This window comes from Hemicordylus capensis, chromosome 2, assembly GCF_027244095.1.
Source record: "Hemicordylus capensis ecotype Gifberg chromosome 2, rHemCap1.1.pri, whole genome shotgun sequence".
NCBI lineage: Eukaryota > Metazoa > Chordata > Lepidosauria > Squamata > Cordylidae > Hemicordylus > Hemicordylus capensis.
The window spans coordinates 250,271,940-250,284,686 of NC_069658.1; the positions used below are offsets into that span (position 1 = coordinate 250,271,940).

Below are 12,747 nucleotides of genomic sequence, written 5' to 3' on the forward strand. Positions count from 1 at the left end.
TGTAAACCGCCCAGAGGGTAGTTAAACAAATGTGCTTAAAATAAATTGTTTTTAATTGTTAATCATTGTTTTATGTTTTATAATTTTTGTTTAATTATTAATTGATTTTAATGGTGTTTTAATGTAAACCGCCCTGAGCCTTTTGGAAGGGCGGTATAAAAGTTGTAATAATAAATAAATAAATAAATAAATAAATAAATAAATAAATGGATCGATCGTTAATATGAATTGTCATTGATACACATGACCCCAAGATGACAGCAAAGGACAAAATCCCAACCAATGTATCGGCGTTGGCCAAGTGGAATAATACCAATAAATAATAATAATAATAACAGAAAGCTATATTGTGTCCAATAATAATGCAATGCTAGTTTGCCTTTCTTTCCCCTTCCTCTGCAGACCTCTCCCCTCCCGCTTTGTTTTGCTTTTGTTAAATGGATGCATTTGCAGTTGATCAAACTACTTGCCCTACTGAGGCTAGCCCCCCTCGGCCCCCTGTCCAGAAGCTGCCTGCTGCCCCCTCGGTGGAGGTTGTCGATCTCCATGCTTCGTTTTCTCGACGATGTAGTTCCAGTCCGTCCCCACGATCCCTTCCCGAGCTGCTGTTCCGTCAGTGTCCGTCGTGGGATTGCACTACTGTGCCTACCACTGCAGGAGCGAAGGGAGCCGTTTAAACCTTGGACTTCGAAGGCAAACCAGAGACAGCTGGAATTCTCTGCTCGGTTCAGCAATCCTGCCGCCGGGACGAGTCTGCTCCCCTTCGCAGCTGATTCATAGCAAGTCTGGCGCTTAGCTTTGGCTCGACCGTAGCAGAAAGAAATCGTCGCAAACTCCAAAGCGGAAATCCGAGAAGAGCCGAGATCCGCTGAAGAGGTGAATTCCTATGGCTTTCCCACCTCCAGATTGTGGGGCTAGGATCAGGGGCGGGTCCAGTAGCGGGTGCCAGGGCTTTGGGATCAGCACAGAGGCGTAACTAGGGAAAACGGCGCCCGGGGCAAGCACTGAAATGGCGGCCCCCCACCGCCGCCCCCCCAACATACTACATTATACGTAGGTTTTTCCTCACAAGCACCCGCCGCCGCCGCCAAGCCAGGCCACTGACTGGCCGCCAGGCGCCAGCAAAGCAATGGGGGGGGGCGCAGGCGGCACGGAAGGGACCGCTCGTGGGGAAGGGGGCACCGACGCGCTCCCTTGACTGCTTCAGCACTGCTGCACTGAGCAGTAAACATTTGTATTAACAAAAAATTTTAAAAAAAATTTAAAATTTTTGGTCATGGCGGCGCCCCCCACGTGACCAGAAAAGATGGCACCCGGGGCACGTGCCCCCCCTGCCCCCCCTATAGTTGCGCCTCTGGATCAGCATCAGCTTCGGAAATCCCCCGCCCATCCCAGCGGGCGCCTTTGCGAAGTTGCTGCTGGTTGGGGATGGGAGGGCGCCGAAGGTGGGGTGTGAGGGGCTAGGGCGGATCTGAGCGGGAGGAAGGCGACACAGCCGCTTTCCCCGCTAGCCTGAGCAACCCGACAGAACCCCCAACACCAGGGACAGCCTAGGGCACAGCCGTCCGGAGGGTGGGGTGGGGTTGCGGGCAAATCAGGATGTGTGGGGGGCCTCCTTAACGTTTATGATTAGTCATACTGACTGATGCCATATTGTGTCAAGAGTGTGAGCCAGTGCGGTTTGTTATAAGACTGGAAGCTCCTTTGGGGCAAGGAATCAATTTCTTGGTAACTTCTGCTATGTAAACCTGCCCTCCTCCTGCCGTTGCTTGCAGTTCCCTTCCCACAGCTTCCTGCTGCGGTGTAAATGCTGTTGAGCAAAGCCACTTTGAATCGCACTCGGCATTGAGGGACGCAGCCCCTCCCCTCTGCTCTCGGTTTTGTTCTGATGTTCCCATGGCATGCCTCCATGTTTTCCTTCTAGCCCCAAAGGTGGGGGAGAGAGCATTTCTAAAGAGAGTAGCCCCCTTTTCATGCTAATGACTATACGGCAGTGCCCCTCCCTATTTGCTCCGCATTTTCGGAAAAAGTAGTTTAAAACCAGCATTTTTAAAACCCAGAAATACATCGGGACAAGCCAGAATTCACAAGACAAAGCCCCAGGTGTGTGGAGTGGGTCCTAGGAGCCCTTAGGGGTAAGTTTGGCTCGTGTGTGAATGAACACACTCTCCCCCTGGAGGAGATTGGGGTAAAAGCGCTGTCTGTAAAGCCTTCAAGGTAGGTCTAGGAAAGACTGCTCTTTGGGACCCTGCAAATACTGACTTTGGTGGATCAAAGGTATGGCTGCATATCTTAGCCCTGCTAATAGCTAATGATCCTCAGACAAGGTGCAAAGAGAAGATATTTACTGGAAAAGATTGCAATGAACAAAACATTTTTAAAATGACATTAAAAGGTTGGAAACTCATGCCGATTGCTCTATAAAGAGCATACAGCCCTGTTAAACCTCCTTAGCTAGAAATGTCAGAAATTAAACCGGGGATCTTTTGCATGCAAGACATGTTTTGCTGCTGGCTGTTGTTTGTGGTCAGCAGCAAAACATGTCATACAGAATGATGTCAGCAGTAGCAGGTCAGAGAGATAGGGTTTTTTAAAACTTTCTTTTTAACATTTATACCCCACTCTTCCTCCAAGGAGCTCAGAACAGTGTACATGGTTTTGTTTATTCTCACAACAACCCTGTGAGGTAGGTTTGGTAGAGAGTTACTGACTGGCCCTGAGTCACCCAGTGAGTTTCATGGCTGAACAGGGATTTGAACTCAGGTCTCCTGGTCCTAGTCCCCAACACTCTACAGCGGAGGCAGTGACAGCATGATGTCATGCCTGAGAAGAGAAAGTAGGATTTGAATAAAAGGTGAGTGGCAACACACCCTTGTCAGGGCACTTACATTTTCTGTTGCTGGAATGAAGAACCTGTGGCTTCTTCTTGGCCACAAGGCATCCCCTGAAGCAAGCTCGGACCCTGGGCGGCAGCACTTCTCATTTTGGGACTGACATACTTTTCTCACTGCCAGGCGGAGTTGCTCCTTGCTCTCGTCTCCCTCTGCAAGAGACTCCAGGCAGGGGAGCTAAATCTACAGAGCTCTGGTTGCTAGAGAGGCCTGGAGGAAAGTTGGGCTGCTGCTGTGCTGACTTCCTTTCCTTTCGCTCCTCTGTGAGACTGTGCGGCTGCCTGATGTTTGGTATGTTTGGACCAGTTCTATGCTCCTAGTTTGGACTGCACATTCAGGGGGCTGGGAGAGGAGTGGGTGGAGCTGCTGCGATGAGAGGAAATGAGGAGCTGCCTTTCTAGAGCCTGCCCAACCTTTGATCGAATCTAGCATTGCCCAGTCCCTCTCCAGCATCTTTTCCCTGCCCTTAAAATTTGGGATCTGCTGCATGGGCTGTGCTCTTCCATATGAATCTGCCCCATTTCACTGGCCAATTCCCTGTTTGGACTCTTCTCCAGGAGGAATATGCCCCAGCAGCCCTGTTAAACCTCCTTTCCTCCTTAGCTAGAAATGTCAGAAATTCAACCTGGGATCTTTTGCATGCAAGACATGTTTTGCTGCTGACCCCAAACGACGGGGCGGGGGGGGGGTAGAGGCAAGAATCTGGTATAAGGGGACAGATGGCAAAGCACTCTCCCACAGAGCACCCTCTGCACCAGAAGGTGTCTCCGTAGATGGTCCCAAATGCTTCCTATTCCATCCAGAAGTTATGAAACTGCCTTCTACTGAAGCCAACTTGTGTACACTGATTGGCAGCCGCTGTCCAGTGTTTTGGGCACAGGGTTTCCCTAGCCCTACCTGGAGGTGTCAAAGATTGAAATAGGGACCTTTGCCCAAGCACATAGGCGACTACTGCAGTTGTATTTCAGTTTCACCTTATGGGAACATAGGAAGCTGCCTTATACCGAGTTAGACCATTGGTCCATTGAGCTCAGGCTTATCTACACCGACGTAGTGGCTCTCCAAGCTTGCAGGCAGGAGTCTCGCCCAGCCCGAGTGGGAGATGCAGCCCGGGAGTGAACCTGGGACCACCTACATGGTAAGCAGATGCGCTACTACTGAGCTACAGCCATGTTCCTTCAGGGGAATATCTTACAACAAAAAAGGTACTCACATGTAGTCACCCATCCAAATGCAGACCAGAGTGAACCCTGCTTAACAAAGGGGACAACTGATGCGTGCTACCACAAGACCAGTTTAATGCCAATTCCTCAAGGGGGCACAGTTTATTCCTCAATCTGTGTAACACAGAAAATGTCATCTTCCAGTGACATTTCTCTGTTAAAATCCAAGTGATGGAACAACCTAACCCAGGGATTCTCAACGCTGGGTCCCCAGATGTTATTGGACTTTATTTATTAACTCCCATAATGTTATTAACTCCCATAATCCCCAACCAAAGGCCACTGGGGCTGGGGATTATGGGAGTTGAAGTCCAATAACATCTGGGGGCCCATGCAATGTGTGGTGGATGGAGGCCATATGCTGCCCTCAATCCAAGGAGAAGCAGGGATTCAGCTTCCTCCCATGTTCTCTTCCTGTGAATCTTGTTGTAGTAGCCCCCCATTTTTTTTTAAGAGAGGCACGTTTAGCAACTATACTGTAATGTAAAAATGCAGCCTTAATCTTTATAAAAATAACTTCAGAAGAGTTGCACTATGAGACGCACCCCCACCCCCAGTTCAACTAGCTTCTTTGCACCTACAAAACAGCTCCTCACTCCTGGGGACCAAAGGCGTCGAGCGACATCCAGGGCCAGGGAATCCTCCTCCTCCTCCCTGACTGCTCCAGTCATTTCACCCAGTCCGGAGGAAGTCCAGGTCCTGGAGTTCCCAGCCACCACCTGGCTAGCAAAGGCAAGCCTGGTCCTGTGTGTCACGAGGGGTCCCAGCCCCCTGCCGCTGCCTCTTCCCTGCACTCCCCACCGGTGGTCTCAGCGCCACCCTCCTGGCACTCGGGGGAAGGCCGTTCTGCCATCAGCAGGCGCCGCTGCTTCTTCAGGTGGAAGAGGTGGGACTTGGACCGGAGGTGAGCTGTGGAGACAGATATCACGGAGAACCACTCAGAAGGATTGTTCCGGAAACAAAAAAAGGCACAAGTTGGACTATACATATAATACTGTTTCTAATAAACATGCATTTATTTTGGGTTCCTGAATGGGTTTTGTAGCTTCCATGAAGAAAAAGAGACAGTGAAATATCTGCTGCCTGAATGTATCTGATCAACCCCCTCTGAGCAGACAGATGATCAGAAGTGACATGGATTATCAGTTCTGTGGCTTCGCTGAGCACTAGCCAGAGAAGGTGGAGTTGTGACACTATGTTTGCTGCACAATGAGAGTGGATGGAGGTGGCTGATTGGGCCGTACCACTTCAGGCTGAAGGTGGGAGGGAAATCATGTTTTTAAAAAGCCTCTGCTGTGGAAAAACAAAGCCTGCAAACTGCAAGGAAAAGACAAGCACAGGACAAGGCAGGGCTAGAACATTTCTTCCTGAGGTTCTAGGTGTTTTTTGCAGGGTTTTTCTCTTCACCATTGGGAAGCATTTAAAAAATGGCATCCCCACCCCTGCACTCTGAAGTGGTACAAGCCCTTCTAGCACCTCATTCTCTTGCCTGGGTAGATAAGGTCTGTCCACACATTACGCAGAATGGGGGTGCAGACTGAAGTAGCAAATTCTGGACTAAGCCACTACAGAGGCTGTCGGGTTTTTTGTTTTTGTTTTGGTCTTTTGTTTAATGCTCCCACACATAAAATGATCCCTGCATGGAGGAAACAAGTGCTACAGGGAAAGGGCAATGCTTTCTCCCTGAGATACTAACCAACTCCTGGAGGGATTTCTTTTGCTAGCATGGGGGAGCACTAAAAAAATGCAACATCTGAAGTGGGACTTCCCAGAATTCTAAAACGGAGCTCTGTAGAGTGTTTATGCTGGGTCTACTACACACTGTGGGAGACAGAAATCAGAGTCCCCGCTGGCTGGGAGCGGAGAGCCTGCCACTCACTGTTCTCTGTACACAGAGACCTAAACTGCTGGGGTGAAATGGTCTCCCCCAGCCAACCTCCTGGGCACTCTGAGCAAGGTGCTTTTCTGAATTGCTTCCATATAGGGGACTGTTTGCAAAATGTGAGCTCCACTCCCTCCTGCAGTCTGAAGTGGTACAGTCTGTCCTATCATCTGGTGGCTCTACCACCTCATTCGGCTAGACATGTGGATTAGGCCTAGGATTCGTTTCAAAAGCTCTCCTTAAAGCCTTTTGACTTTGGGGCTTAATTAAGAAACACGTCTAAGAAGCCTGTGAAAGAAAGTTTCCTCCCTGTGAAATAAAGTTATTCATACGGCACTGATTTTATGGAATGATTCGCTCTGTTGAGACGGGGAGATTCAAGCAAGTAGGTTTCGCCTTTGATTCCAGTTCCTGGTGGCTTTCCTGCTCCATGAAAGAATTGGAATTTCCCCCGCTCCATGAAAGAATTGGAATTCATTCCCCAAATTACCAGATTCTCCTACGGGGCAGGGCTCAAGAGAACAAATAAGAAACAACGCTGTCCCGTGAGCAGCTGCATGTCTTTTCAGGGCCGTTTCCTGACACCCTTTGCCCAAGGAAGCAAATGTTCTGCTTGTTACCTCAAAAGAAGCTAGGGTGGCATTGTTTGGGGGAGCAGGCAGGAAGGAAGGTGGGGGGAAAACAGGTGGTTGCTTACAGCAGGGCTGATTCTATCCCCACTCAGCCTGTCAAGTGGCTACTGTTATCCGAGAGTCATAAAGCATCTCTCGGGAACCAATCACAAAGCCCGAGCCAGGGCGATTTATTGGGGGGGACAGCTTTGGGGGCGGAGAGCAGGCCCCCTCTAAAACCACCCCATCCACACTTACAAGCTGCCTTTCAACTTCCCAACCTCACCTTTCCATTCTCTGTCCCCAATGATGACTCTGTCACAGGGCTCACACGTGTGTGGAGTCCGCTTGCCCTCGCCCGGCTCCTCGGGCTCCAGCGTCACAGGCTCAGCTGGTGGCGGCTGCCCCTTGGGAGGGAATCAGATAGGAAAGAGGCATTCAGAAGCCAGGGGAGAGTGGGGGGGGGCTCTCTGCTCCTCCATTCCACTCCTCAAGAATGATGATGATGGGGTGCTCATCCACCCATCCCTCGCAAAGCATCCCACCCATTCCCAGTGTGGAGACTGCATGGCAGCAGGAATTCAGCAGCAGCAGTGGAATGGGGCACTCTGCATATGTGCTCCAGAGACACCAACTCCCCCTTTCAACGACTCTGCGCTGCTGGGGTGGGGTGGCTGTAGAGCAGGTACCTGGACTGTGGAGCAGGTACGCCGGCCCCCTCCCCCACTGCCCACCTGAGCACACATGGCCAGCAGCAGCGAGGCCTGAAGCCCGACGTGGCCAGCACCGTGAACCCTTCCTCCGCCAACTGTAGGTTCTTATCCTGCTGCCGCCTCTTTGTCCGTTACCTGCAGGAAACTCCTCACGATCTGGAGAGCCGGTTGCAGAACCTCCTCTTCCCACCGAGAGAGATCGGACACTGGCAAGCCATACACGGGGGGCACGTTTGGCCCGGGGCCTGGAGAGAAAAGGCGGCTTTGAGGGTCAAGCGGTGGCTGCAACCCTTCCCCATACCTGCTCCCACCCCACAGAAGCAAGAAGCAACCGAGGGGAGGAGAGCCCTGCATGCCACAAGGAGGGATCCAGTAGCACTTCCCAGGGAGGGGAGAGCCACAGCCACAAGGATGTCTGGGGCGGTGTGTGTGTGTGCGCGTGTGTGTGCAGCTGCCGTACTCTGTGGCAGCAAACACAAGAATGATTCTTGTGGGTCCTGAAGGACTAACAGTTTTACTGTGGGCTCAGTGCTTGGGGGCTTCCCCCAGCTGCAAGAGGGGCTCCAGGGAGGGCCCACTGAGACACTCTGCCATGATGGGACTGCCAGCCCTGGACCCCAGTTGCCCTCCCCATGCAGGTTTACACGTTGAATCAGCAGACTGGAGGGCAGGAGAGAGTCACAGCAAGGTCAGAGGACACTCCTCGTTGATCCCCACTCCTCCGGGAATAACCAGCCATGTGACTGACAGCAGGTCTGTTAATGGGTGGGGGTGGGGGGTTGGCAGGATTCCCAATAAGTGCAGTCACCTGTTAAAGGTCTGGGAGAGGCAGGCAGCAAAAGGCTGCAGCTGAACCAGCTGGAAGTAGGAGGTGGGGGCTTGTCCCACCCCAATCCAGTGCCACAGGGTCCTGTGCACGCAAACGCTGCAGGTTAACACAACCCACAAGGGCAAGGTGTTCCCTACAGACGGGATTGCGATGTTTGCGCTTTTAAAAGCCACTGTCATCCTCTCCACGCCGAAATTCTCCACCTATCCTAAGGTCCAAGGACTCACCTCCCCACCCACCCAGTCCGCGAGCCATTCCGCAAGTCCAGGGCGATCCAGCCCACAGGGACTGCCCATTTGGTACTAGTGCTCTGCTCCCAGCTGGCTTGCTGGGACAAGAAGTCTTCCGAGGGCCAGCATCAAAGCGGGCCATGTTGCTTCTTGTCCCGAGCACACCTGTCGGCCGCCCAGCCATGCATCCGGCCAGGAACAGGCCCTGCCGCTGGTCCCAGGACATCTTTGCTCCCTGAAGGAGGCTGCTCCTCCCCCACTCCAGCCCTCCCCCAGCCTTTCCACAAGTGCCCAGAGCCCAGTTGGTGGCTCCTCTCCAGGCCTGAGCCAGGGCAGGGAAGCCCTGCCAGCTCCCACCGCTGCCAGCCCAAGCCCATCAGGGCTGGAAGGGCAGCTGTGTCTAGGCCCCATGGGTGGGCGGGTAGCCAGCAAGCAGGTCCCAGCCAAGCTATACCGGCTCTGGCCAGCCACTGAGAAGCAGCAGGAACAGGACTCAGCTGCACAAAGGTGGCCTTTTGGGGAGGCTGTGCACATTCTGCTAGCAACAACACAGTTGACACTCAGCCTCATGGGCATGGCCTTTGGGGGCATTCTTCCTGTCCTCCACCAGAATCCCCACAGGGCCCACACACCCCACTTGGCCATTCTTATCTCCATCATTCTCCTGGGCTGCAAGATGCCAGCCGGGCAGGCCAGCAGGGGAACTTTACAGCACAGGAAGGTGCCTCTGCCCTGGAGAGGGGACCACGGCCAGTGGGCGTCACTCAGGACTGAGGAAAGGCACTCTGGACATGTTCAAAGGCACATCTGTCTTGTTTTACACAACTGAGCTCTGTGGTGAAGCTCTGCCAAGCTTTGGTTCAAATTAAGACGAGAGGAAAGAGGAAGCAAAAACTCCCAGGAGCAGGGAAGTGAGGAAGACAAGACTGCAAGAATAAAAGATCAGGAAGCTGGGCTCTCTGAAAGGGGATAGAGCGTCAGGGAATGAGGGGGACTTACGCCTCAAGAAGCGGTTCCGGACCCACTTGTTTTGTTTCCGGGCATACCTCTTGGTCACGATCCTCAGGGCCTGAATTGCTGAAATAATCAAGGAGAAAAAAGGAACCCTGACAGGTTGCTAAATGGGCTTGGAACCAGGTTACCTGAGGGAGCGCCTTGCCCAATATGTCCCGGCTCAGACATTAAGATCTTCTTCTGAGGCCCTGCTCCAAGTGCCCCAGCCAAATGAGGTGAGGCGGGTGGCTACTAGGGAGAGGGCCTTTTTCAGTGGTGGCACCCCGTTTATGGAATAATAGCCTCCCCAGTGAGGCTTGTGTGTGTGTGTTGCAATTTGCTTGTCGTGTTTTATGTGTTTTTATTGGAAGTTTTGAAATGTGTGTGGAGCCACCCAGAGAACAATTTGTTATGGGGAGGCTGACAAATAAAGTTCAATTATTAAATATTATTAGGAGAAATCTCCACTGCAGGAAACAGCACAGTCTGTTTGCAGGAAAGTGTGTGGGGAGAAAAACATCCCCAGCAACAAAGGAAATGCTTCCACTACACATTCAAACTGGTTCCAAGCCTGCTCCACTATCACGGCTTCCTCCCAAGAACCCTGTGAACAACCGTGGCCAGAAGATGCTGCCAGTAACTGGCTCAAGGTCTCCTTCCTTTCCTCCAAATGGCAGCCTAACGCAAAGCTGCAGACTGGTGGAAGTCCTTGCCATCCTCAGGACAGAAATCCAGGCTGCACACACCAGCCAAACACGCAACTGGCCACCCAAACGTGGGCTGCCTGGGAACCTTCCCCTCCGGATGCAGAGAGCAGGCCCCTACCTTCCTCCAGGAGCTGGCTGCTTCTCTCCTTTGGGCACCTGCCCTCCGAAATCAGGAATTCATGGAACTCCTTGAAGCCAATGGACTGGAAAATGCCATGTTGGTAATTCTGGCTGAAAGAAAGAGGGGAAGAAGGGGGGTGCGTTGGCTTTTCCCATGTGAGTGAGACCCCGCCTCCACAAAACCATTCCAACACCTCTGCACACGAAGGGTGGGGGCCCAGAGCCAGCTGCTCTGTGTTGGGAGAGGGGCAAATGGCACACCTGTCTCAACTGCTTGGCCAGCATGGGGCGGAGGGCGGCCTTCAGAGCAAGCCACTGCCTTGTAGAATAGACAAGGGGCCCTGGCAGGCCTCTCTGTGGTGTTGCCTTCCACCCCACATGAATTCTCCCCTTTGCTACACAGGGTCCACCCTGGTTTGCATTTGAATGGGAGACCACATATGAGCCCTGTAAGATATTCCCCTCAGGGAATGGGGCCAAGCATTGTATGCAGAAGGTTCCAAGTCCCCTCCCTGGCATCTCCAAGATAGGACTCCTACCTGCGAGAAGCCACTGCCAATCTGTACAGACAGTACTGAGCTAAGCTGGACCAATGGTCTGACGCAGAAGAAGGTCGCTTCCTATGTTCCTACCCTGATGCCACCTCGCTGCCGCCGCCACCCCATCTCCCCACCAGGTGAAGCAGCATGCACTTCAGCCCCCCTGGTGGTGGTCTAGCACAGGGATTCTCAGCGTTGGGTCCCCAGATGTCATTGGACTTCAACTCCCATAATCCCCAGCCCCAGTGGCCTTTGGTTGGGGATTATGGGAGCTGAAGTCCAATAACATCTGGGGATCCAGCACTGATAATCCCTGGTCTAGCACTTACCAGTTCTCAGCCACCTTCTCCTGGTTGTAGCGCTGGTGGAAGTCCCGCAGCTCCGCCAGCAGCCCGGCCTCCAGCATAGCGTCCACACGCTTGTCCAGCTGCTTTTCTAGAACTGATGGAGACCCAAGGAAATGAAGACCTCGGCCGGGGCCAAGGAGGGTATCTGATGCAGGCAGGGGCCCGCTCATGGAGGCACAGTTCTTGTCTGGGCTCCAGGCAGCCCCACAGGCCAGCTGGGGCAGGGCCAGAGAGTGGGGGAAGGGACTCTCTTGGTCACCCCCCTTCATTCCCTTTCTTAAGGGTGTGGCTACAGCAACATGGAGTGCAGCCACCAGCCACTTGAGCCTCTCTCCGCTTGCCAGGGAGGCAGCAGGCATCATCAAGGTACAAAGCACAAGACCGCCACCCCTTGCTGGGGCCTTGCTGGGGAGAAGCAAAGTGAGCAGAAGGGACGAGGGAGGGACTGGGGCCAGGAGCAACATTTTGCTTTGGCTGCAGCTGCAACTCCGCCCCACCCCCTCCCAGCCCCTTTTTACCTGCCTGCTCTGCAGAGAGCCATAAGATGCAAGGGTTGGGGTACTTCAGGGGGCCCCCTAACGGGCCTCCTCCTTCTTCTTGCTGCTGCAGCAGCAACCACTCGCTGTGGGGGACACCCGTTTCATCGTACACTTGCAAACTCCTGCAGGCGAGAAGGACAGGCAGACAGCTGGGAGGGGCAGGACATCCCTCTGCCTCCTTCTGATGAAAGAACCGAGATGCTGGGCAGCAGAACGGAATGGAACGGGCAGGAGCAAGGTCCTCCCCTGTGAGGCAGAGAGAGCGGTGGGGCACTTCCTTCCCCGCTTTGGGAAGGGCTGGTCCTGCCCGTTGCTGCGGACTGGTGTCAAGGCTGATTCAGTGGCCGTGGGGAGCAACAAGGATCCCGTCGGGCCTCTGCAGCCAAAGCCACCTAGAAGCCGCGGCCCCGCTCTTGCTGATGGGCTGCACCCTGTCTGCATGGGCTCAGGACCAGGGTCCCCTGTGACAGGGATTCTCAGATGTTAACTACAACCCCCATCATCCCCAGCTGCAATGGCTTTTGGCTGGGGATCATGGGACCTGTAGTCAACAGCAGCTGGGAATCCCTGCTACAGGGAAGCCAGCTCAGGAGCACCTCAATCACTCGCCAGAGGGCAGTCTGCTCGGATGACCCACCACCACGTGACACGCCAACAGGTTGCTCTCCAACGCCAGCAGCAACAGCCACCTCCCCACTTGCTCTGGAACTTGCACGACTTAAAACCAGTGCCAGATGTGAGCATTAGCTAAGCAAGCTCCAGCTTAGGGCTTCACATTCTGAGGGGCCTCTGAATACCCACCCCCTGGACTAAATTGCAAGTTTTACATAATTGGTTGAAAAATAAAGGAGAAAGTGGGGGTGGGACTAACACAGACATTATCATTCGGATGAGACAAAAATATTGTTATATGCCTACACCATCATTTAACATTTTGAGATATTAGAAATCCATGCAGCAATAACTGCGAATTATACTGGAATGCTGTTAGACCAGGGCTGCACAACTTCAGCCCTCCAGCCGTTTTTGGACTACGACTTTGTTTACCCAGGCTTTTAATTAGATATATTGTTTTAATAGTTTTAACATTTTCAAATTTTAAATTGTTGGAAAGTTTTAGCCT

The 12,747-nt window shown here is 52.9% G+C and overlaps 1 protein-coding gene across 1 annotated transcript in view; it reads right to left on the bottom strand.

Annotated features, from left to right (window-relative positions):
* Positions 1 to 2,328: 2,328 nt before the first annotated feature.
* Positions 2,329 to 12,747, bottom strand: part of TRIT1 (tRNA isopentenyltransferase 1) — a 19,870-nt gene continuing 9,451 nt past the window's right edge. Inside the window, exons 5-11 of the mRNA XM_053291629.1 lie at positions 11,604 to 11,746; positions 11,068 to 11,179; positions 10,198 to 10,310; positions 9,379 to 9,456; positions 7,456 to 7,565; positions 6,894 to 7,014; positions 2,329 to 5,023 (exon numbers count right to left, since the gene is read on the bottom strand). Of these exons, the coding sequence (XP_053147604.1) occupies positions 4,866 to 5,023; positions 6,894 to 7,014; positions 7,456 to 7,565; positions 9,379 to 9,456; positions 10,198 to 10,310; positions 11,068 to 11,179; positions 11,604 to 11,746 (835 nt within the window). The 3' untranslated portion in view covers positions 2,329 to 4,865. The remainder of the gene's footprint in view (positions 5,024 to 6,893; positions 7,015 to 7,455; positions 7,566 to 9,378; positions 9,457 to 10,197; positions 10,311 to 11,067; positions 11,180 to 11,603; positions 11,747 to 12,747) is intronic.